The sequence below is a fragment of the Electrophorus electricus genome, chromosome 11 (assembly GCF_013358815.1).
Source record: "Electrophorus electricus isolate fEleEle1 chromosome 11, fEleEle1.pri, whole genome shotgun sequence".
NCBI classification, from domain to species: Eukaryota; Metazoa; Chordata; class Actinopteri; order Gymnotiformes; family Gymnotidae; genus Electrophorus; species Electrophorus electricus.
The window spans coordinates 3,881,624-3,907,932 of NC_049545.1; the positions used below are offsets into that span (position 1 = coordinate 3,881,624).

The following is a 26,309-nucleotide window of genomic DNA, read 5'->3' on the forward strand; positions in this document are numbered from 1 at the left end:
GCTAATCTATTCCCATGCTCAGCATCAGAGGGACTATGGGGCAGGGCTGGAGGGTTGGGGAATGGCTCCTCACAAGCTCAGCTTAGCTCTGGTCTGTAACCCAACCTAATTTGACTTCAGCTGAAAGCTGCTTTAAAGCTGCCCCATGGTCGTCTGTCAGCTGGGCCACGCAGGTCTCAGGCAGGCCTTCTTAAATTGTGACTGTCTTGTTAGTGAAGGGTCAGTGCATGCTGTCTGGATTTCACCAAATTCTGATAAAAGAACACAGGATCTCACATTTTGTGCCAAAGTTGGTTTGCTCCGTTTTCACTAACACTTTGGTGAATCTTTATTTGCTCGAGGTCTAACTATGCCATGTGTTTGTAACTCTGGACTCCAGTGATGAACCAAAGCCTTATCTGTTTCTTTCGGGTGAACAACAGAGAGATGAAAGATCTTTTTTTAAAGATCAAAAGGAAGAGAGAAAGGTTTATTTAGATGCTGGCAGGACATGGCTGGGTTTAAAGGAGGAGAGGCGATAGGTCATGATGATCTCACTGAAGTACATCATTTACACATGGTTTGTTGAGCTTTTGATTTTTATCAGGAAAACAAGTTGTATTTTTACAAGGTGTGGTAGGTCTTTGATTTTTGTCAGGAAAGACAAAAACCAAATAAACAGTGAGTGATATTTACTCAGCCAGAACCCCAGCTCAGTCCTCTGATGCTTGAGCTTGTACAACACACAAACTAGAGTAAACATGAGTATAGCCACACACACACACACACACACACACACACACACACACACACACACACACACACACACACACACACACACACACACACACACACACACACACACACACACGAGACTCTCTCTCACCATTCTGTTCCTAGTTTGCGTTTTAAACATATGCGGTATAAGCCAAATGCCTGGAGCCAAATGGCTTCTGAGCTTCTGCACGAGGCTGTCATTCCCGCTTCTGGGCAAACGTGCTTGCCTGTTTCTCTCCTTCTTTTCTCTGCTTCATTATGACATGCTAGTTCTAGTTTAACACTTCAAGGCAGGCTGTGCCAGAGTCCCAGCTCCCCCTGCTTTGCTGTACTGCCACGCTGGCTGCCTGTTGACAGCTGCCTGTACATATACGAGGTGGGGGGCAGGAACATGCACGCACTCCCTAAATTTTGAATTCCTGATGAAAACCACCATGTTTATGCCCTCTGTCCTTTTTCAAGGCCTCCTTACTGACCGCGTGTTCTTAGAGTTGGCATGGCATGCAAGCCAGGTTTACATGTAGAGCACATTCATCCACAAGGTAATTCAAATTGCACAGCAGAATAAAGTAAGTTAAACAGGCATACATAAAAGACAAAAATGTTAATGAATAAATCAATTACTCAAAAGTAATTTACAGTGAATAGTGATTTAGAGAAATCTGACGTGGGCGCAGCGCATAGCCGAGGAATTTAACCAAAGGCACAGAGCGAAATAAACCTGGGACAAGGTCAAACCTGAATGTCCTCTGATGGCGACCCATACTTGGCTCTGTAAGGTATTCATGTGGTCAGTGTGAGACTCAAATGCAGCCTGACAGCCAGTGTATTACTCATTGGTAGGGCATGTAAAGGAAGTCTGTATGAAACAAGAACACTATCGTGGGACGTCATGAGGAGAGGTGTATTTTAAGAACACACTCTTGGCTACCTTTGGAGAGCCTGCCGCCTGTGTAGCCATGGCACCTAGAATAGAAGGGAGGCACATGTAAGGCTTTTAGCTTGAGGTTTCAGCTTTCTGCAGTAAGACCATAAATCATTTGCAAACATTAACTACGAGGGCCACAAGGTTCCCTCAGTCACTTTATGGGCTGATGTGAAGGGAAAGGAATAGAACCCGATTCCCGGGCATGCGGTGCCACACCTACTACTCAGACAGATGAGGCATAAAAGTTTGCGTGCGCGCGTTTTATGGCTTGAGCTCTGAAATAACTGCTATTTGAAAGAAGAGTGCAGAGATCTGAAATGTTACATTTCATGCGCTGGGGGACCACTGCGCCATCTAAACGGGACAGACCGGCGATTTCTGAGGACAGCTCCTTAAATGAGGCTGATGCCGTTCAGAAGCCCTGGGAAATATGGACTGCTTGCTGAGTCTAAAAGCATCTCATCATGAGAAGAGGTTCATCGATGTGTTCCTAAGTAGACTTTCCGTAAGTTCTAGCCCACTCTCCTGACAGCAGCAAAGGTGGTAGTGGGAAAAGGTTGCAGGAGCATAGCTCTGAAGGGAAAGAGTGACCATGCAGGTTCAAGCTTTAATTCACACCGTGGTTGTCTTGCTTTATAAACCCGGGTGACAGACCACTACTATGTGATTATTCTCGCACCTGCATCCTCCGTTAAAAGGTTCAGCGTGGCGAATCGCGAATCGTCCTATCAGACGCCATGTTTTGCCACGTCCTCGCAGGGAGATCATTGGTCAAATGCAGCCTTTCCTTTCTCTGTCCTCTGGTGTTTGCTGAGGCCTTCAAGCGCTTGACTGGTCTTTTGTCTACCCCCCCCCCCCCCCTGTTGTTCTCTCTTTAGAATACCTTCCTGCAGGCCAAGACAGAGGAAGACATCTTCGCCCATTTGGGTCTGGACTATATCGAGCCTTGGCAGAGGAATGCCTAGCCTTGGCGCCGTCCATTATCGGTGCCCGCCTTGCGCCCACAGCCCTGGTCAGCTCTTTCCTTCATGACGCTCTGCTGGACTGCACTTATTCAGTGTCACTGTCCACTCATTCATTTTGCCCAAAAGCCAAAAACACTGAAAGTCATTTGCAATTAAGATTTATTGGATACCAATAACTCAAAAGAATCGTTGCTTTTGAAACTGCTTATATTTATCGTGTATGTTCTGCCAAAGCTAAAGACTACGTGACGTATGTTCCTAGTATGGAGGCATACAAGAGAAAGAGACATGAGAAAGGGTGGAGGAGTGAGAATCGCTGCAATTACTGGAGCAGACATGAGAATCTAAGACCTTATGTGCGGGTGGAGCTGAATAGTTGCAGCAGCATAGCTGATAGTGGATTTCAGCATCCTTTAGTTAATTCCAGGATTCTAGGGCCTTATCACTGTTGAATGCTGACAGAATGGTACGTGTTGAAACATTAGATAGCTGTCTTTAATACCAGCTTTTAAAGTATAACTGAATTGCTGAATTTCTTTACTTCTGTTCAAACGTCAAAGCATTACTGAGTGGTAGCCTCACATTTATGCAGCTCTGAAATCTTTTCCCCTCTCTTTTCACTTAATTATTGAATCTGTCTATCAGGAGCTTATATATGTATTGCTTTGAAGTGTTTAATATTCCAGTGCTTATTTCAGACGAAAATATGCTGACTGCCAGCCAGTTGCCCTAATGCATTCATGTATGCATTACAATATGTTTACACGTCTGGAGACGTGACACAGATTTAACTGCAAATGTGTGTTTGATTTTGTTGACTAAAGCAAATTTTAGGCTGGAGTGACATAATGCAGCTTTCACTCCACAAAAAATCCTTTTGCAAGTTCACATCAGTTTGCTGCAGCTTTACTGTAGTGTAACACAGTGTATATACAAATAAACTGCATTCTGATCATTTCTGTAAATATGTGGCATGCGTTACTAAAATGACAAAACTGTAATCATGTCTTTTACCCATGAACAGTTTGTCCTACACTGTGAATCTTTTACATATTTGCCTACTGCTTGCCATTGGATAGTGTAAGTTTTTGATTATTGCATGGAATTAATTGAATAAATGAACATGGCTTTGTAGTCTGTGTAGGAGAATTGCAAATTTTCAGTAGTCATACTATACAGAATTCTAAAAGTAAAGCATTTAATGTTGTAGACAAAATGATGTATTACAAGCCCTAGTGCCTTATATTGGTCTTTAATGCATCCCATAATTTCTATCTAAATAGTGTAACATTTAGCTAACTCTCATATGATAAAAACAGACATATTGTAACTTAAAATGCTTAATAACCTCCCGTGAAGCCTTAATGTGACTTTATTCTCAGCACTCACTGTCTCTTTCTGCACAGTTACAGCTGTATTCTGGCAAAAGAGCTGCCCTCTTCATACACAGGAGGTTTTCACAGGGCCTGTGTGTATGTCTGAAAGATATCTGAAAGATATGATATAAATGATATTTGAAAGAGGAACACAGACGCTCTAACCAGCGATACTCCTATTTAAAGAGCACCGAATAGAGCAACCTAGGCGTTTCCGGGACTCGACCCCAGGGTCTCGGTCTCTGTCTCTCTCTCTCTCTCTCTCATGTTTGGCTCTCATGGACTCCACCCTAACTGAAACAAACTGCCAGGCCACATACTCCATTTGCTGCTTCAGATAAATGTGCTAGTTTTGTGTTAGCCTTAAAACTGCTTCACTCTGAGCTCCATGGTCCACGCTGCCATAATTCACTATTCCCAACAGCATTCGTTGCCTGTAGTGGAATTCCTGTGAGTGATCTCCCTTGTTCTTCAGTAATGAAGGTTTATGAGCTACTAACTTGGTTGCCTGCAAAAATGAGTTCTGACCCAAACAGGAGGGCTTCCTTTTCACACGTGTTTTATGTTATTTGGTTCTCTGGGGAACTTTAATTGCATTGTTTATATGAGAAAAGTGAAGATGTTCTCTTAATAACTCGCTGTTTTCTTTACAGTTCATTAATTGTAACACTTTACGCTTGCAACACTGGTGAGAAATCATTAAGCATCTGAGCTGCTTTGCTTGGATATTTTCTTTAATGCTTCATTAACTAGCATAGCAATATATAAAAAGCCAATTAACAAATTCAGTGCATTGACTGATCACTGACCAATGCTTTAGGCATGATAGCTGAAATGTCTCTTTAATACATACACGAGGGATCCATAAACAATTTCTAACAAACAGGTTGTGAATGTTTTTTCGACATATTCAGTGAGACTCAGGAAAAAATTATACTTACCATTGCTCTGCTGATTAAGGGGTTTGCGGAAACCAATGTTTCAGTACTAACAAGTTAATTTGCTAGCAGATGGAAACAATGGACAGAATGCAGAGCTCATTCTGCTAGTCTTTGTGCATGCTCATAATTACAACTGCTTTGGAAATAGCTGGAGGATTTAGCATGGTTGATTCTGATATTTATTTTAATTTTTCTTCATCAAATTTATTTGGATACTAGCACTGCAAACACTAATTATCCCGTAGCATAATGGCATGCTTTAAAATTGTATGTTTATCTTTGATACAGTTGACGACGATTAACATAATTTTGCTTCTGAGATTCCTGGGCAATAGCTCATCTTTTTTTGCTAGAGAATGAAATGTCTATGAAAAGCAGTTTTAATATGCTAATGTAACTCAAAGCTAAAAATGTGGCTAAAAGTAATCTCTCCTTAAATCTTTTTCTTTCTTTCTTTGAGGACATTTATTTCAGTAGAAATCTTTTTTTCAGACTGCAAAGCATGCAGGCTGAAGTCTGCATGGTCAGAGTAACATTGCACTGAGGGGGTGAACTATTGGTGTTGTTCAGCTCTCTTAATGAGTGCCAGCGGTTGGAAAGTGAAGGTCATTTGGTTTCATGTTCATTTGTCTGTCTGGAGGTTAACAGTGTGATGGAGTGGGATGATGATATCAGCACACGTTTCTTAGCTGGCAGATTGGATGTGTGTAATAAAAAGGAAAAAGCTTTGACTGTCTAATCTCGAACGGCTGGCACAAGAGTGGAGCATGATAGCTTTGACGGACCAGTATAAAATCTGTTAGTGAATAATTGAAAGAAAAAGGTTCGAGTATTGCGGCTACTCTGGAGCTGCAGACTCCGCATCTGAATGCATAGAAGACAAAGCCTCGGAATGAACTGAATGTCAGGCATTTACCACTTATGGAAATGGATACCCATTATTTTCTCACAGTAACAGTTCGCGGAGGCGAGGCGGGGCGAGGCGTGGGAGAGTCGCAGCCCTTGGACCTGCCCGAGTTAGTGTTAGTGGGCGTGGGTGGAACATGGGCCGCAAGCTGCTTTTTTTGTTTATGTTTGCCTTTAATAAACCCCCCCCCCAAAAAAACAACACAGATAAAATGGCTTTGAAGTCTCCTGCGCTTGTCTTGTCACTACAGTACTATATTTCTCCCTGCTTACTTTATGCTGCGGAGCCGTTATGAAAGAGATATCAATGATTTCACAGTGCTTTTTTAGTCCGGTGCCATAAATTTCCCCGGTTAGATTAAAAAGGAGTAGGCCAATGAGAAGACAGCCCATTTCATGACTGTGAGAGTAAACTTTCCTGCATTGTCCTCGCAGACAGTGATTTATTAGACGTGCTGTACTGGCTACAGTATGTGTCCAACCAGTCAAAGCCAATGGAAACGGATGACAGAATAAGGGCACGGCACATCCTCTCTTCCCCTCACACGTCCTGTCACACTGTCAGCCATGCCGAGTGAGACGCATACGCTGACTCCAGTCAGCAGAGGGGCAGAGGGAGGAAGAGGAGGGTGGAGAGGAAGGGCAGGGAGATTAGAACAGATCCCGCGAAGCACCGAGGTGAGTGAGGAGTGACGGGCTGTCATCTGGCGCTCACCCATGGAGCGAAAGACAGGGAGAGAGCTCTCCAGTTAAGTAGTCGTTAATTTGTCACACAGCTTTACGGCAGACACCAGAGCTTGTTGACCGAGGGATGAATGAGGAATGCTACTGCCAAATGACTTAATTAAATGAGCATGATTGTAGTGTCTGCCGTAGATTGTTGATTTCAACACATTTTCCTCTGTTTGTGATTGTGCCTGACAGGTACTGAGATTTGGATATAATGGTAATGTCCAGATAATGCTCACTTACTGAGGATTGTTCCATCCATCTCACATCAGTTTCTAATGACCAGTTGATAAAAGCAAGCAGTACTCAGAATGTGTTAGTCTTATCATTTACATCAAAATATATATATATACTCGTATATACAATGTTGCCTTTTTTTTCTGAGCATATGTGAAGGATGATGATAACAGTGACAATAGTGGTGTGTGTCTGTGTGTGTGTGCCACAGGAAAGCATTCACACTCTCCTCCAACAAGTTTTTCCTTTTGTTTACAATAAAACATAAATGGACCTTTGTAACCTAATCTCACACTGAGGTTAATGTAAAATCTTTTTTTGATATATATATTGACCTATATATATATATATAATATAATTTTGTGTGTGTGTGTATGTCTTCTGTTTTGTAGTTGATACTGCAGAAGCAAGATTTTTTCTTAGCAATTTGTTAGCAAAATGGCTGTTATTCAATGCTAGCAATCTCTCTTTATGTTCTTGGCCATTCCACTGGTTCATAATCTCTGGAGACAACATATATGATACAGCTCGAGTGCACAAAGAGTTTCAGTGTGACATAGAAGCACAGAACCAGGAGGGCCAAAGCAATAGAACGCAGCAGTAGGAATACCCAGAATGAAGCCAGCAGCAGTCTGACACAAGAACTAAGAGGAAAAATACACTCCACGCCACTACACAGGCCTACTACAAACAGTGACCAAAAACTGTGTGAAATACACACTCCACAGGCCTACTACAAACAGTGACCAAAAACTGTGTGAAATATACACTCCACGCCACTACACAGGCCTACTACAAACAGTGACCAAAAACTGTGTGAAATACACACTCCACAGGCCTACTACAAACAGTGACCAAAAAGATTGTGAAATATACACTCCACGCCACTACACAGGCCTACTACAAACAGTGACCAAAAACTGTGTGAAATACACACTCCACAGGCCTACTACAAACAGTGACCAAAAACTGTGTGAAATATACACTCCACGCCACTACACAGGCCTACTACAAACAGTGACCAAAAACTGTGTGAAATACACACTCCACAGGCCTACTACAAACAGTGACCAAAAACTGTGTGAAATACACACTCCACAGGCCTACTACAAACAGTGACCAAAAACTGTGTGAAATATACACTCCACGCCACTACACAGGCCTACTACAAACAGTGACCAAAAACTGTGTGAAATACACACTCCACAGGCCTACTACAAACAGTGACCAAAAACTGTGTGAAATATACACTCCACGCCACTACACAGGCCTACTACAAACAGTGACCAAAAACTGTGTGAAATACACACTCCACAGGCCTACTACAAACAGTGACCAAAAACTGTGTGAAATATACACTCCACGCCACTACACAGGCCTACTACAAACAGTGACCAAAAACTGTGTGAAATACACACTCCACAGGCCTTACTACAAACAGTGACCAAAAACTGTGTGAAATATACACTCCACGCCACTACACAGGCCTACTACAAACAGTGACCAAAAACTGTGTGAAATACACACTCCACAGGCCTACTACAAACAGTGACCAAAAAGTGTGTGAAATACGTACTCCACGCCACTACACAGGCCTACTACAAACAGTGACCAAAAAGTGTGTGAAATACGTACTCCACGCCACTACACAGGCCTACTACAAACAGTGACCAAAAAGTGTGTGAAATACGTACTCCACGCCACTACACAGGCCTACTACAAACAGTGACCAAAAAGTGTCTGAAATACACACTCCACGCCACTACACAGGCCTACTACAAACAGTGACCAAAAAGTATGTGAAATACGTACTCCACGCCACTACACAGGCCTACTACAAACAGTGACCAAAAAGTGTGTGAAATACGTACTCCACGCCACTACACAGGCCTACTACAAACAGTGACCAACCTGCTCTTTCCTCCTTTCATTCTTCTGAATGCATCTTTTCACAGTATTTGTTAAATCGGCATGGTGAGCACACTGGCTTATCATAAGAGTTAATCTGGCCAGTGTGTTCTAGGACACTGATTTTCCAATAGTGTTGTTTTTTTCATATCCCTTGACCTTTGCCAGAGTAGGAGTATGAAGTGTAAGAGATGTAGGAACAGCAGGCTAAGAAGAACAGAAGTATGTCTCTGGAACAGGAGCACAGAAAGGTCATTGTTTGATCCTATTTTAACTGAACTTGTTTTGAAAATTACTGTGATAAAAAATATTACAAAATTAAAAAGTGAAAAAAAAAAAAAACATTGTGGGCTATGGCCTAAACCGTAACAGATGCATGGAATGTACCATCATTTACCAAAAAGAAATCACTAAAACTTAAAGAATGGACTTGCTTTACAATTGCATTTATCAGTCTAAACTGACACTGGTGAAATCATGACATGCATAGAAGACACAGAAGACATCTACAGAGAAGACATCTACACAGAAGACATCTACACAGAAGACATCTTCATAGAAGACGTCTACATAGAAGACGTCTACAGAGAAGACGTCTACATGGAAGACATCTATATAGAAGACATCTTCATAGAAGACGTCTACGCAGAGGACATCTACTGAAACTTTGTTTTGCTGTTTCTTCTGTTATTGTCAACACTCACATGGTGCATCCAGGAAAGTAACTGGATAACAAAGAGCTCTTTTTATCTGATTATTATTATTTTAGCTCAGTGACTGCTACAATAGCCTTTTACCCAACTACTTATGATGTCTCCCTTTTTTCAAAATTTTCTCATGAAATACTGGAATTTTGTACTCTTTGCTCATGTTTGTTCCCAACATTACCTCCACACAAAACCGAATTGTAACATTTTAGACTGTGTATGGGTATGCGTGGGTGGGTCATGGACAAGCAGGGAGCATGGGTGCCTTTGGCAACTGATCCACCTTTGCCTGCAGCACACGTTTTGAATCCAACAAGGGACATTCCTCTATTTCACACTCACTCCTCACCAGATGGTCCAGCGTACTGCTGGATGGGTGGGTCAGCTCCCGCTAGAGCAGGTGGCCTCTATTAACTCCAGACACACTGATCCCAGGTCAGGGTAAAAAAGGAAACTTTTTGCAATTAAAGTTAATGTTGGCCTTGAGAGGATAGACCCCACATCAGTCTGTTCAGGCTCAGCAGCCCTTCTCAGTTCCCTGTTTTTCCTGATACGCCCGGATATGCTATATTCCCTGGCTCTGGAATTCTTAACTTTTACAAGTGGAGGAAACGAGGAGACGTAGATCAAGTGTAATGACATCTTTGGTATGTCAGTAGATTTTACAGTTACATGAATTTTATTTCCCCCCTGATACAGTATGAAGTAATCTTAAAAACTATGAAATTCTTTTTTTAAAATGACTCAAACCCTATGGAATGGCCCATAATATTTTGGTGAACAGTTACTTTGTGTATCTTTCAACACACGCCAAAAGTTTGGCAGTTTTGACGTAAAAATATCCAGAAAGTTTCCATTTATGTGTGCAGTGTTCCTCCATAGGCTTCCTTGTTAGTGTGCACTGTAAAATCCAAATGTGACTGCCAGGCTTGTGGCTCCTCCATACCTAAGTCCAATAAAGCCCAGTTACTGCCATAAACCTAAATGGGAGAATGTAAATGAATCCAAACGAGCAGTGTTCAGCATGCAGATTAAAATCTGGATCTGTTTTCACATTTGTCACACCATGCAATCAGTAATCATTTGCGACAAGGATATAAGTCTGAAATTTATTTGACATCTGATTTATGCAATTGAAACTTAATCAAAAAAGATTGCATATATTGCATCTAATTTCAGCTAATCAATCTGGCACTGGTTCTGTCACTGTTCTAATCTGATTTTGGCATTTGTTCATCATGTCCCTGTGCCATGCGCAGAAATGAGCAGCTCCTGTTGAAATAGGAACATGTGCTGCTCACCATTTCTATTCTTGGAGCGGCACATGGTCAGACACCAGCTCAGCAGTAGCCGGAAACTTCAGACAGACTTCTACCGGTGCTGTTTTCCTCAAACTTCTAGAGAGAGTGTGTGTGTGTGTGTGTGTGTGTGTGTGTGTGTGTGTGTGTGTGTGTGTGTGTGTGCATACATGTGTAACCTTGGCATGAGTATGAATGAGGAAGGCAATGCTGTAACAACACCTGCATCACTGAACACTGTTCCATTTTGAAGGGTCCTGAACTGAACTGTAGTTTATTGTGAATTTCAAAAGGCTTCTGAAAATATCTATTTAAATAAATAATAAGTGTAATGTGAAAGATTTGAACCTACATTTTTTATTGTCATTTATGTTTCTTAATGAGTAAATGTATATATTTTTGAACAAACAAATATATATATATATATGTGTGTGTGTGTGTGTGTGTGTGTGTGTGACAGGATAAATAATTATATAGACTTGAATGGCACATGTTCCTGTAATAGTCTCTATTTTCTTAGCTCAAGTTTTCCACCGCTACTTTGGGGACAGAACCTTTCCACTGATGTGATGCTGTGTGGCCTTTTTCATGTTCCACTTCCTAATACTGAGGAGGATGCTTTGTAGGACAGGGCAACCAAGCCTTTGAGATGCAATTAGATGGCGAGGGACTTACCAAATTTTGGAGCTGTTATTGTTCTCAATGACTGATCCACAATGACCTCCAACTAATCAAAGTAGCCAAAGCTCTTTATTTAGTTTCACAAGTGGTGAGCCAGAAGCAAAACCAGTAGGAGTGCACTTTCCTTTTTATTTATTTTTTAAACTGCTGTGTGAAGATGTTAGCTTGCTTTTGCACTGCACCTGAGGTCCACCCCTGACAGTTCCTGGGCAATCAGCACTCAAACAACCCCAGTCTCATTAAATTTGCGGGGGACAGTTTGCGACAGCGGTGGCATTCCAGCAGACGCGTTAAGTGTTTTTAGATGACAAGCACGTCACCAACTCCACCTGCTGAGTGCTCCTCAAATAAGGATAATGTGTGGGATTAAGCGTCTAAATTGCATCTCTGAGGTGACTCAGCCCCCGATCGTCTGCTTCCTTCTCCCACGCTCCCTAATCGGCCCACGTGGTCCGAACGCCCCTTTAGAGCGGTGCGGGCCTGGAGTGCTGCCCCCCCCCCACCCCGCGTTGGCATAAACGCGTTTAGTCCTGGCGGCGCGCGCAGGCCAATCAGCGGCTCTTTGTGTGCCGAGCGGCGCGCGGGAACGGCGCCGCCGCTCCCGGCCTCCTTGACGAGATGCGACGCCCAAACGCCTTTAAAACGTACAGAGGAGGCGAGGAAATGAACCGATGCCACAGCCACAGCAAAGATTATACCGGAAACTCTGGCTGTTTAACACCAAGACGCGTGCGAGCACGGGCACTTTGCGAGTGCGCTTTATTCGACCCCCCTCCTTCAATAATCCTCATAATCAAACAGATTACTGTTGTCACGAACACGGGGCTCCGATATTTCATAGCCCCCAGGTAATGGCCGCGCGGAGATCAGTTGCTTGTTTCATTTTCCTTTATTCCGCCCCAGAGCAAACTTGGGACGTGACGCCTTTTGGAGCGCGTGTGCCGCTCGCGATGGCGCTGTCAGCGATCGGGGGTGTGCGTGGATATTCTCGGCGCGCGCGATAGCGCGCTAGATGCTACGCTAATGTGTGCCAGGAGGAGAGCTGTTCCACAAACCGCTGCAGCGCGCCGTGTCCCACTCCAGGCGTTAAAATGATCCATCGCCTTCCCGGCTCAGCTAATAGAGGCGATATTGAGATATCACAACAGGTGTATTTCATCACCTTTTTTTCCTTTGCGGTTTTTTTTTTATTATTAGCTGCACCCCTCTGGTGGTGGAGAGTTAGAGAAGGGGAAAGACGAGCGCGCCTCAGGGCGCAGACGTGCAGATTTAACTGGGACATTTGTTCTCGTACTTTCAGCCCAGCCTTCGTCTGCTGGCAACAGAAGCGTGCGACGGGGAGGGCCTGAGCCACACTGCCACGGTGTATAAATAACAGTCACGGTGACAGGAAAACAAGTGTAACACACACACCATCTGGCTCTCCACTTGTGTCTGGAGCACAGAGGGAGGTTATATGTGTGAGTGTGTGTGCGCGTGTGTGTGAATGCCACAGGAAAGCATTCTCACTTCTCACACTTTCAGTTTTGTTGTACCAGAGCCAACAAGCTCTGTTGCCAAGTCAAAGAACATTCTACTTTTTACCTCCAACAAGTTCTTCCTTTTGTTTACAAATAACATAAATGGACCTTTGTAACCTAATCTCACACACTTTGATATATTACATCTATTTTTATTCCATTTAACCTTTGTTTAACCTTCTGAATAAGAGTGTCAGCCATATGTGTAAAATCTTTAACCTTTAAATAATAATAATAATAATAAGAAGAAGAAGAAGAAGAAGAAGAAGAATGCATTTAATTTATATGTACCTTTCAAGAAACTCAAGGGCATTACAAACACAATAAAAAGCAACAAAACAACAAGACAAGGCATCAATGAATCAAGCATAGCAGACGTATACAGTAATAAGTTAGTATAACACATAAGGGTATAGAAACAACATAATTTAACCACTAGTGTCAGGATCAGGCTGAATAAGCCAGTTGGAAAAGGTCTGTTTTAAGGTAGGATTAGAAGGCAGGCAGATAGTCGGTGTCACATGTATCTTTTTAGAGAGAGCTCCAGAGACAAGCAGCAACACGACTGAAGGCTCCACACCTCACAGTAGTCAGGTGAGCAGTGGGCATAGCGAGAAAGATAGAGGGGAAGGTTGAATATGAAGGAGATCAGAAAGATACAGATGTGCTACATTATGTAGAGACTTGAAGGTAAAAAGCAAAATCTTAAAACCAGTATGGTATTTAACAGGGAGCCAGTAGTTGCTGAAGGACAGGGGTGATGTGTTCTGGTTGGGACATGGGTGAGCTGAGTTCTGGACCAGCTGAAGTTTATGTAGGATCTTAAGAGGGAGACCAGGGAGGATAGAGTTACAATAATTGATACAGGGGATGTAACCAGTATGAGGATAATTTGTCAGTGATTTGCTTGCTTGATTTTATTTACAATTTGATTAGGTGTTTCTAGGCTACCTCATTTTGATAATGTCAAAAATGAAACATTTTAGTTAACGCTAGCATCATTCTGTGTTTGCTTGAAAGCTGAGGTAATCTTGTGGCCACTGCCATTTTAATGCACTATTACTAGCCTACCGCACAGAGGCTGCTCCAACAACATAGCCCCATACCACAGTGCATGAAGTTCTCCTGGGAATGTGTTTTTATGTATGAGTGCAATTCTAACTTTATTGATGGCACTTTTGCAGTCAAATACTGGCTCTCTGAGTGTAAAAAAGTTTTAAAAAGATAAAAAGATACAGTTTTCTTCTATACTACTTAAAAAAATCAATTATTTGGCTGAAGTGCATGACTACTGAGGATTGCTCATATGTGCACAACAAAACAAGATATTAATCAATGTAACCTCTGCAACTAGCAGTCCTTTTATCCCTCAAAGCCAAACAAAGTGAGAATTTGGCCGTGCTCAAGTCTTTTTATTAGAAGTGGTACCTTACTGACATTATATACACGGCTATTGATCACAGCGTAAGCAAACACAACCACTGCCATTACAGGATGAAAAATGAAAACGATCTCTTTTCTCATAAGTGAGTCCCTGCTGAGAAATTCATAAGAATGCCAGCCTATTCTCACTCCTCGCTCTCTCTCTCTCTCTCTCTCTCTCTCTCTCTCTCTCTCTCTCTCTCTCTCTCTCTCTTTCTCTGTCTCTCTCTCTCTCTCTCTCCCTCTCTCTCTCTCTCTCTCTCTCTCTCTTTCTCTGTCTCTCTCTCTCTCTCTCTCTCTCTCTCTCTCTCTCTCTCTCTCTCTCTCTCTCTCTCTCTCTCTTTCTGACTCCCGGAGGCATTAGCTGTTGTTCTCAGCTTCTGGTCACTGAAGCAGCTCCATCCCCTTCCTCTCATTCCACCAACAGCTCTTTAGTGATTCTGACTCGTCTAATTGCCTGCACTGGGAGAGAGGGAGAGGCCCAGTGCTATGCCTGCTCAGATTGTGCTCAGCAAGTTCAAAGCTCTTACCATAGAAGGTAGCATTCAGAGCAAAATTTCCAATAAGCCTCTATCCTCAAGGTCATGAATGTTTGCCAATAGACTGTGGCAATGGCTCAAAATAAGATACAGCCATACTGAAGTGTCAGCATAAAGGAATTTAAAGCTGCCATCTCGTGCTAGACTGAAGATTGCAGGCATCTCGGTTATTTAACAGAAGCATAAACAAGTTCAAAGCTACTAATGTTCAATTTCAACCATCTTTTGTTTTCTGCATAGTTTCTTTTCTAAAGGCGAAACCCTAACCCTTACCCTTCCAAATCTGGAGGAATCATGGATCTTTTTAGGGGTTATGAGGTCAATGCCTTAAGGCTTCCTTATACATAAGTACTAATTTGACTATATATATATATATAGTTATGTGCAAAATAATAGCAGTCTAACATCACTAATGTATTTAATTACTGATTTTGGCAGAAAAGATAAAACATGGGGGAAACATTCATGACTACGTGTAGCCGAGTAATGGGCAACCAACAGAATCAACACACTGACTGGCCTAAAGAGAAGTGGTGCAACATACTATGGATAGAAGAGATCAAGATCGTTCTTATTGGGTCTAAAGGCCACAGACAGTTTGTGAGACGACCCATAAACACTGAATTCAAGCCACAGTACACTGTAAAGACTGTAAAACATGGAGGCATTGTATTGTATTGAGTGTAGAGTGTTATCTGTTGCACTTGTTTTGTCTTATGTTGCACCATGGTCCGGCAGGAACATTGTTTCGTTTTTGCTGTGTACTTGTATATAGCTGAAATGACAATAAAAGCCTTTTGAACCTTTTGAACCTTTGAACCTTGACGGTGCAAGCATAATGGTTTGGGGATGTTTCTCATACTTTGGAGTCGGACCTATTTATTGCATACCAGGCACTATGGACTAGTTTGAATATATCAAAATACTGGAAGAGGTCATGTTGCCTTATGCTGAAGAAGAAATGCCCTTGAAATGGGTGTTTCAGCAGGACAACAACCCCAAACAGACCAGCAAGCGGGCAACATCCTGATTCCAGACTAACAAGATTGATGTTATGAAGTGGCCAGCCCAATCCCCAGACCTCAATCTGATTGAGAATATGTGGAGTGACATCAAAAATGCTGTTTTTGATGCAAAACCCAAGAATGCAGAAGAACTGTGGAATGTAGTCCAGTCATCTTGGGCTGGAATATCTGTTCGCAGGTGTCAGATGTTAGTTGACTCCATGCCATACTGATGTAAAGCAGTTATCAGAAATAAAGGTTATACAACTAAATATTAGTTCAGTGATCAACAGAAAAGCTAAATCTGTAAACAACTTTCAGTTTATACTGTAAATATTCGAGTTTGTAAATGAAAATGAAGATGCTATTTTTTTAACAGCCAATTATTCTTTTTTTAACAGCCCATTATTCTATTCTTCATTTTCAGTTTAAAAATTCATATTTCGTTCATGTTTTCTTTTGGAATTGAACGTGCAGTGCTCCCAGTGCCTTTGTGTATATGGAAATAAAAGCTATTATGAGGATTGAGCTTTTTCTCAGTTGTTTTTAACACACTGCTATTATTTTGCACATAACTCTCTCTCTCTCTCTCTCTCTCTCTCTCTCTCTCTCTCTCTCTCTCTCTCTCTATATATATATATATATATATATATATATATATATATATATATATATATATAAATCTATCCCATAAAAGAAATTTAGTGAGATGGTTGGAATACCATCTGTTAGCCTCTATATACCAGCTGCATATAGACACATGAGAGTGCACCCCTGCTGGTCCAATCAAGTCTAAAATCCCACTGATCAACACACTTGGAAAATGAGAACCAAACTTTTTTTTTCCTTCTAAAAAGGTTATGATGAAGGTCATTGTCATGGATGCTTTGCCATCATCATCTGTTTGGGAGGCAGCAATCCATCATGAGGTGGACAATACAGCTTTTGATGTTCATTCATTCAAAGCTTTGCTTTGTAAATGAACTTATGTCTCGGTTCCTTTCAAAGACGGCAAACATAACTGGCTACTATAACAACTGACAGCATAGCACAGTGGGTGAATGCTAATTACCCAGAGGCCTTTTACAGCATGTTGAGAACAACTGTTTGCTCTCTTGATTATCTCATCTTTCTTTCATTGGTTGGAGACATGGTTGAACTTTGCTTATTGTATTGCCCATGCATTAAATACTATGCAAGTTAGATAGGTACTATGCTTGTAACTTGCTAACAGCTAAATTACCACAATCACTCAGGAGCAGTTACACTCAGCAGGAAGCTCAATTAAATTTTACCAATAGGATCATGTACACAACCTTGCACTTTGCAACATTTTCATTGGCAATGGAGCAACAATTGCAACTAATCAGTTTGTTGCCATTTTTATGTTTACTATTATTATTATTATTTTAATTTTTTTTATAAAGCACTTAACTGGCACAGATTGTTGCAGTGGGCACACAGAGAGCACTCTATGTATTTTTAACCAGTGAATGCTTTGTTTATTTGTTTCTTCAAGTGAATGGAAGTGCAACAAATGCTCATTTAGGCTCTATGTTAAACGTGACGTCAGATTTCATTCTATTACAGACTGAACGCCAACAAGAAAAAAATGAAAGAAGAATGAATTTCTCTGTCTTTGGCCTCTTGGAGTCCTCACTGCTCCCTGCAGTAATTTGATTATCTCAATTAGCCCTCCTCCAGCATAACAGACCTTGGCAGCTTGCCAAAAGGCAGTGAATTTATTGGGCAAAAACAAGAAAATGAGAGAGAGCGAAAAAGTGCATGAGAGAGATTAAGCATGAGTGAGGTGTCTCTTTCCTACTCTTTAGTCTGAGTTGACTATATAAGCACAGGCCAAAGGTAAGTATTTAATCTCCATGTTGCTTCCCTCATTGTCATGGACAAACCGCTCATTGTCATGGACAAATTACCTCGCGACACCCCGTGCACTGGCCTGTTGCAGCCAGGGGTCAGTTTATATTTAGTGATGACCATCACCCTCTCAGAAATGGAAGACAAACACGGCCTCCGAGATGTGCCACAGAAAAGCGAGCATCTGTCCTGCCCGTGGCATCTGATAGTCGCACCTTTTCTAGCCGCGGGAGGCGCATGGCTGGGAAGCAGACAGCCAGCCGGCCGGAGGGATTGCTTTTAAGCAGCAGCCTAACGCCACCCGCCAGAGTCGCACTCGTAGGGTAATGCAGCGCTTATCACTGTTCATCTTTTTCATGGCTGTTCACACGGTGATAAATTAACTGTTGAAGGTGGGGGATCTGCATTAAGCACAGGATGACATATCCCGCATCAGAAGATGACCTTTCTGGAAAATCTCCTGGTGGACTAAGACCAGGAACAAGATGGAGGTACCTGTGGATGCTTATGGGCAGACTGAGTTGCTCCCTGGCATGCCAACTGCCCCTTACCTGCATCTGCCATCTCTCTGAATCAAATTACAGCTAATCCTCAGAAAGGGTTGGATGATTGGAGCTCTATTGCCAGAAAGGTGACTGATTATGTTTCTTGGTGAAAGTTTTCTGTTATCTAAATGATGCTACCAATTCTTTATCAGCCTAGAAGGTAAGACCCAATCACAGCTAGCGTTTGTCTGGGGAATAAAGCCCCAGAAACTGATCCAGTGGAATAATAATCAAAGCATGGAGACGGAAGGCAGACTGCTGGAGCATCTCCAGTACTGAGCACCTCTGCTCTTCAGGCATGGTGGGGCTGGTCATGTGAGCCAAAACAGTTATCTAGCCCCTCTCAAACTGGCTGGGCTCAAATGAATCATAATTGAATTTCTGTCAGGAGTCATTAAAAAGCCTCAAAGTAATTGTGCCTTTGTGGGAGAGAGTTATGAGTGTAAAGGTAGGGTAAAACCTCCTTGCTTAGTGCAGCTGAGAGCACCAGTAAATAGGTGGGGGAGTGGGTGGAGGTTCAAAAGTGAAGAAGCAAAGCTTTCGAGAGGCTGCTTGGGTACACAGCAGATCAGATTACTTTTTGATTGACTGATTCTGAGCAGGTTTTATTTTTTACTGTTAAAGGTAATTAAGAGTAATTATCTATGTGCAAGGAAGCTGTTGAAAACTGGGAAAGGAATTATTTGTAGATCACATATGCCTTCATATCTCCTATTTATCCAGCTCACGTAAATTCAGCCAATTGGGCAGAGCAGATTTATGGGTGGTTCCCTCTGGGGATGTTTTTTCTTTTAATCATTACCCTAGTCTCCTTTGAAGCCTCAAAAACATTCTGCTAATATATCTGCATATGCTGATCAATGTCAGCGTGTTTCCATTAGTGTCAGTAAGATGCACACAAACACACACAGACCCCCCCCCCTCACACACACAAACACATCCACCCACCCACACACACACACACACACACACACACACACACACCACTCCTCTTTCCTCTTACCATGACTCCTTATATGTACATAATTCTTACCTGTCACTCAGAAGCCAGCTGGTAATTGCTTTTATTAACAAACATGGCATCACACCCATAGATTTCTGACTGCTGCAGCAGGCATTGGGGATACATACTTCTGCTGCTGGGAAAATAGTGCAGAGGGTGTCAGTGCAACCCTGGAGAACACTTTTAAAGACATCTCTGCTTTCCTCAAATTTTTAGATGCTGTTGCATTGATTGATGAACTGCATGCACCACACAGGGCTTCCTTAATGACCATGAAATGATTGTTCATGGCAAAACAGATTGTTTTATGATGCTCCACGTATGTGAGCCATTCCTTCTGTCTTACTGTTGCCAGCAAGGAATAAAATAAGATGAATGTGTTGTTTGCTAAACTATATGGCGTGTTTACGGCAGTATTGCATGAATGGCAAGTTAAACATTGGTCACATTTTCACTTTTCTTCTTGCTGGTATACAGGAAATATGGAAGGGCTTAAGCTAGCACTAAGCTTAGTGTGCATAGCCATCAGGCTTACCCGTTCACTGGCCCACTAATCTCAGCTGTGCTGTTTTTACACCAGGCACTCATGCTTGCTAATTCCTAATTAATGCATGCCTCTGGTCATCAGAACATTTCAGTGCACACATTTCTTGCTGAGGAGGCAGGCGTCATAGGCACAAAAATCCCCTCACGTCCTGGAATGAATCTAGAACACAGCATCTAATCAGTATTGCATTCCCTCTTCTCTCTTCTCCTCTTCTCTCCTCTCCTCTGCTCTCCTCTCATCCTCTCGCCTCCCCACTGGATCCAGCTTTCTCACACTTTGCGACAAACCCAGCTGTGAGTAAGTAACATTGTCTTGGGCCAGTAGGAAATTAGCTCTCATGAAAAAGCGCTTGAAGTCAATTCCATGTAGTATTTTTAAATAATTTTTTGTCTGCCGAGGTTATTAAGACCTTTTGATGTTTACTGCAAGCAGCCTCCTCCATGCAGCAGCTGAAACGGGAGGTAGGTAACACCAGGGCGTTTCGCTGCTGTTCCTACACACAAGCTTCCATGTGAAAAACAGCAGTGGAATTAAAGATGCGTTTTGTTTGTGCCTGGCACTCTGGTTCCTGGTGCTCGTATCAGTTGTTTTCCATTTCCTGTGCTTGCTGTAAGCCTCGTTTGGAATTCTGCTGCTGTCTCCTTTTGTAGTCAGTATGACTCTTAGTACCGTGAGTTCCACCAGAGGAGAGTCATACACTACACCCAAATCATTAAAGCTTAAAGAATGGTAAATAATTCAACAGTACCAAATAAGAATGTACTCTGCATGAGTGTATGGGGAATGTGTGAAATATGTGTACATTTGTAAGGTGCTGTTTACACCACAAAAGCTCTGGGAAAGAAATTTACAGTAATAGATCTGATACAAATCTCAAGAACATAATATTAAAAATGGCATGTGATAGTTAAGGATTTTATTTACACGAAATATTTATTATATTTCTTCCTCTTAGTTAGCGTTATCATTCCCGATGCATTTCTGATGTAAGGCCAAATATCGAACTCAATTAAAGTGCCTGAGATTGAGTTTTAAAAGCCAACATTTCTTTGAATGTTTATAATGAGGGAAGTGGACCTGATAGCTAATCTGCCATTGGCTGTCTCTCTGTCCTCATAACAAACCTCTGAACCCTCTTCAGTTTGTTCTAGTCATTAGATCAATGACAAGATCAGGATGTTCCTTTTTTTTTCATAGCAGGTATGAAGGTTCTGTTTGGTATCATGTGTTTTATTGCATCGTCATGTCTTTAACTGCAACTCTGTGTAAACCTGACTGCCCAAAACGGCATTCTGTCCAATCAAAAAAACTGACCAAATATTCTTGAAACATCAATGTCAGATTCCCAAGGCAGTCGACGTTTGGGCAAAAACATTTACAACAACAACAACAACAACAACAACAACAACAACAACAAAACGATACAAAGCAATCTAAGCTGGCCAAATCTTTTTTTTTTTCAGTCAGTCCAAGGACCAAACCAAAACCTGCACCAGCGCAGCAAGGCTGCTTAGATTACAGTATAATAAACAGATCGCCTGATAATAAAGGAGGTTGAGGTCCAAGAACAGGAGGTTAGGGTTCAAGACCAATCAGAGTCTCTGCTGCATCCCAGCATGATATGATACCAGATACCCATTCTCTCCTGTGCTAAGAGAGAAAAATGGCTCTATTCATATTTTATGGAAACCATTCAGAGAGAACTGGGGAGCCTTAGGTTTCATCTTCTTTGCCTCACATTCAATTTGGACCAATCACAGTCAGAAAGAGTGACATAAATAAATCAGGTGGGTGGTGGGAATGTTGAGGGTTTAGATGGATATGGATAGCTAAGCTCAGTAAAATGCTCTAAATGAGCGGGAACTTATATCCAAACATACTGCCTCTGTCTTACTTCTTTGTAAAAGGAGTGGAGAACAGGCTTTAGATATGTAACCTACGTGCTGAGGACCATCCAAGACTCTGGAGAATGAAGACCAGGTGAGGAAGGAGCATTCATACGCATGCACACCTGGAGCTTCTAGTCAACCTTTATAGCCTAGCCATCTTCTGCCTTTGTTTTTGTTCCCAAATAGGCGTAGACAGGATGGTGGGTAAACCCCAGACATGAGCAACCCCTGCAAAACCTGACATTTTCTCTGGGATGCAAAGATATGGAGGCTTATGAATGAAAGTAGGCAATATGTTCTAATGGAGAGTAAAATATTCACTCGGTGGCTGTCTCCCCTGACTGTGTTACTTTTAATATCCTTTGAAGGTCTGAAAATTGAGAGAAGTGTTGATGAGCTGTAATCAGAGTTGTTGGCTTCTTTGAACATTTAAAGCAGAATGAGACATTATCAGCTAAAGCATTTAACTTAATTGCAAGACCCAGATCTATTAAAAGCAGTTTATACTGTAGTTAGAAACTCAAGAAAGTTAACGAGTATTGCCTCTGCTGGTGCTCTCTCTGCTAACAAAAGGTTGTGACATCTTTTTTTTCCCTTGCTGGTAGACTCTGGAGGCATGGCAGACTAATTGTCACATTAGTTGAAGGAATGGTGAAGACAGTGATTAAAACAGCAGCGAGACGTAACCACCATGCTCGGAACATCCAGAGTCAGGCTGGAGATTTATCCGCTGCCATCTATTCTATTCACCAAGCAAATTGCAGGCCACGGCGGCGCCGAGCTGAAATAGCTTCGCAGAGTAGATAACAGTCAATTAACGCAGGGGACAATCAACTCAGCTCCTCTGAGAAACAACAGGCAGGGAGGGGCCACGGGACCGCCGGGGCCGAAAGGGAAGGAGGCAAGTAGGAGGCTCAGAGGAGCCGACAGCCCGCCTTTATCTGGTTGTGATTTACATGTGCTGATGGCTAAATCGAGTGCGAAGGGGGCCTTCCTCTGAGGACGCGAACCATTTCCCGATTTATGGCGGCGCGGGACGTTGCCGGTGCCAGTCGCAGGGGTTCACATGCAGAGCAAGCGGGAGGGGCTTCAGAGAGGGTAGAGAGGGTAGAGAGGGTAGCAGAGGCCTTCTGGCCTCATCCTAGTCCCCTCAGGCCTCCCAGTCTGTCATGCATGTGCTGACAGCTCCAACAGAGGATGCGTGTTAGATGAATAACCAACACATAGCCGGCAAAGTGCAGCAAGATCACGTCACATTAGTCTGAGAGTGAAGATATTGAAAAAAGGCTTTTTGTTCCACAGTTTAATTGGGAGGATTTTTTGCCCCTAAAATCAATCCAACGACCACAGGATATCATCTAAAAGAGAGCCTAGTTATTGTCTTAGAGGATATGTGATTTGGTCATCTGATCATAGCATTATCTGACACAGCTTCCTATGTGCATTGATTGGTTTGTCCATACACATGCCATATCCATTTCCAATTACTGTAAAACCCTTGGAGGTGGTGGAGTTTCTTCATTGTGATGGATCAGAAATAATGAAGCCACAATGAGCAATGTATGGGGTTTGATGTAGTGCTGAGATTTGTCCTCATGGCCATGTGACTATGCAGAGATGCAGAGGAAGGCATGCAGGCATAAAATTTGTCCCATTTCAGTTGCCAACTAACTAATTTTTTTGGGCCCACTGCCAAGTGTGTTCACACCTGAGTGTCAGGGACAGTTCAGCGTCTGCATCACACTACACAGGTGGACACAAATCATACACAGCTATTTTCTGCAAAACACCATTTTCTAGTGCTTTTCAGTTCTCTTCTTTGTGCCTAAATAATGTGAACGGGGTTATGTTTTTTAAGACTGGATCAGTGCTGCGTATACAGATGTGCCTGCATGAACATGTGAATGCTAACACGCATAGTGACGTATGGTGCATTACTCTGGCTGGTCACGTGTGATCACGCGTCAATCAGGGTAAATATGTGACCTCCCTTTCTGCCATAACGCCAGATCACAATGCAGACTACAGTACCCAGCAGCCCATTTGTCAACCAGTCAACAACGCGACCGATCTGTGTCGCCAGAGCATTGAACTCACCTGTATGTCTTGATTACAAGTGTATATAAGAATGTTTCAGACTCACAGTCTTTGTGAAGTATTACCGACAGTTTATTTTAAAGCATACTGAGCGTTCTTTTTGGACGGCCTTTCTGTGTATCGTACCCTGTTCGCGTATTTCTGGTTTTTGTTTTTTTGCCTACCCCTTTCGGATTTTCTGCCTGGTTCTTTTTGTCGTTGCTCTTTTGGTTTCAGGCTTGGACTTGTTATTTTTCTACGTTTTGGATTGTACCTTGGATTATTCCCCTATGCTTATACAATTAATAAATCACCTCCTTTTTTCATATCCGCTAGTGTCTGGTTTTGCCTAACCCTTCACGCTTTCATCTGGGCAAGTCCATGTGAGGGCATGTAATCCTGTCATACTCTTAACTTTGATTGCTTTTCATAATTGGTGACCAGAGGATTTTTTTTTTTCAATCCAGCTGGCAGCTTACTTAATTGCATATTGTGTAGCTGGGCGGACCTTCTTGCCATGGTGAGCCAGGGAACAGTGGCAACTAAACACAGGCAAATTTGTAGGCTGTGTGAGTTCATTTCTTCCACAACTACCTTATGACATAGTTTGAATAATTCAAAGCAGCACAATTGCAGATCTCAATGCTCCCACTAGCTTTTACAGTCCACAGGCACAGATGGTATCTGTTGGCTTCCTCTGGTCATAACTAATATCCAAGAGCTCTTTAAAAAGAATCACATATAACTCCTTGACATACATGATACTTCATATTAAAATATTAAATCTGTTTTTGTCAAATGTATGAGGTATGATGTGAAATGGATGATATGATGTTTACTTCTGCATATGAGAAACCGCATTTACATTGTTATGAGAATATACAAGGCTTAGAAAAACAACAAAAACGCCAGCTGTTTCACAGTTTTACAGAACTCAAGCCCTGAAATGTATTATATAGAAGCGGAGTAAATTTTGCTCTAGTAATTACTTCACCATAAGAAGTATATCAAACTGCTCTTACATTCTAATAACATAAGAGAGAATGAAACGATAAATAATGACAGCGTGGGAGAGAGAGCCTGTGTCCATGACACAATAAAGTCAGGTGGAAAGAATCCTTAGCACTTCTGTTAGGAGCTAACAGAAGAGCAGTGGGATTTGGCTTTTATTTTCGCAAGGATCTTATTCTGTAGCAACAGCTGAGTGATGCCATTTTGATCTCCGTCTCTCGCGGCGAGCCTGCTAAGCGCTCGGCATGGAGGTGGGGCTGGGAACCTCTCTCCGTCTGGTCCACACGGCCCCTCCCAGAAACGGCCCTCAAAGGTGCTGCACTGTTACAAACTTTGGCAAGAAGAAACAGCGTGTTTGTGTATACATGCATGCATGCTTAGGTGTGTGTGTGTGTGTGTGTGTGTGTGTGTGTGTGTGTGTGTGTGTGTGTGTGTGTGTGTGTGTCACAGAGTGAGAGGAGAGTAAACAGAATGTGACACAGAGCAAGAAAGACAGAGTGACAGGTTGTCATGCTCAGCACACTTACATGCTCTAGGACATGACAAACATCAAAGTTTCCCCAAGAAAGAAAAGGGGTCGACAAAAAGAATGCATTGCATGCTTTGGGGCTAAAGTATGAAAATAATCTTTTCGTTTTCTTCAGGGACATATTGGTGTAATGGTATTTTTAGGTTGATTAAAGACCACAGAACTGATCAAAGCCTGTCTGGACAGCCTCAAGCTCTGACAAGATAACAATTTGTCCCTGAATAATATTCCAAACCAGCTGCCATTTGCAATACAATCTATCAGATCAGCTGGGAAAGTACTTGGGCATTTGCAGGCAAAGCCAAGTTCTAGATCCTAATTTCTCCATGCTACACATATAATGCATCCACCGCTACATGCCTGCTGGGAAGGTCTACTGGCTGTAGTCAGTGGTGATTTTTGATGCTGCAGTATCAAAGCACTCTAAGATACATTGTAGAAAAAAATTATTATCATAGATTTCTGTTATCTAAAGTCAGTGCTGTGTGTGGTTATGCCAAAACAAGGTAAAGTGTCCATTTAGCGCTTCTGTGGGTTTTTTTTTTAATCCAGAATGGATTTCAAGCCTGACAAAACTGCTACAATCCTGTGTAGTTTTATTTTATGGTAATCATAGTAGCTTATTGTTTTCTGTTGCACATTATAAATAATGCCTTCTAAAAAAAACCTCCTGTTGTTCTAAACTCTTTGGTGGAGCTTATGTGTCAGAGAATCATGAGCTGTCTGATCTTGGGGGTATGTATATACTCAGAGTAGTCCTGTTAATGATATGATTAGGCAAGACACTCTATGATCTCTCCATAGGTAAGTTCGACCAGATTTCCCATGGCAAGTATAAGACTTCTGACCAAAGAAGCCAAATCAGTTCCAAACTGTGTACTTTTTTTTAATGAAAGCATCTCACCTACTGTCGTTTG

The 26,309-nt window shown here is 42.2% G+C and overlaps 1 protein-coding gene across 3 annotated transcripts in view; it reads left to right on the forward strand.

Moving 5' to 3' along the window:
• dntt (deoxynucleotidyltransferase, terminal) overlaps positions 1-3,783 on the forward strand; it is a 67,476-nt gene extending 63,693 nt beyond the window's left edge. For 2 of the 3 annotated variants that reach the window (XM_027014106.2, XM_027014107.2), the window contains exon 11: positions 2,563-3,783. In XM_027014106.2, coding sequence (XP_026869907.2) covers positions 2,563-2,649 — 87 coding nt within the window. In that variant the 3' untranslated portion in view covers positions 2,650-3,783. Of the gene's footprint in view, positions 1-1,831; positions 2,190-2,562 lie in introns of those variants that run through there. The other variant, XR_004776634.1, reaches the window with a different exon arrangement.
• Positions 3,784-26,309: the final 22,526 nt, after the last annotated feature.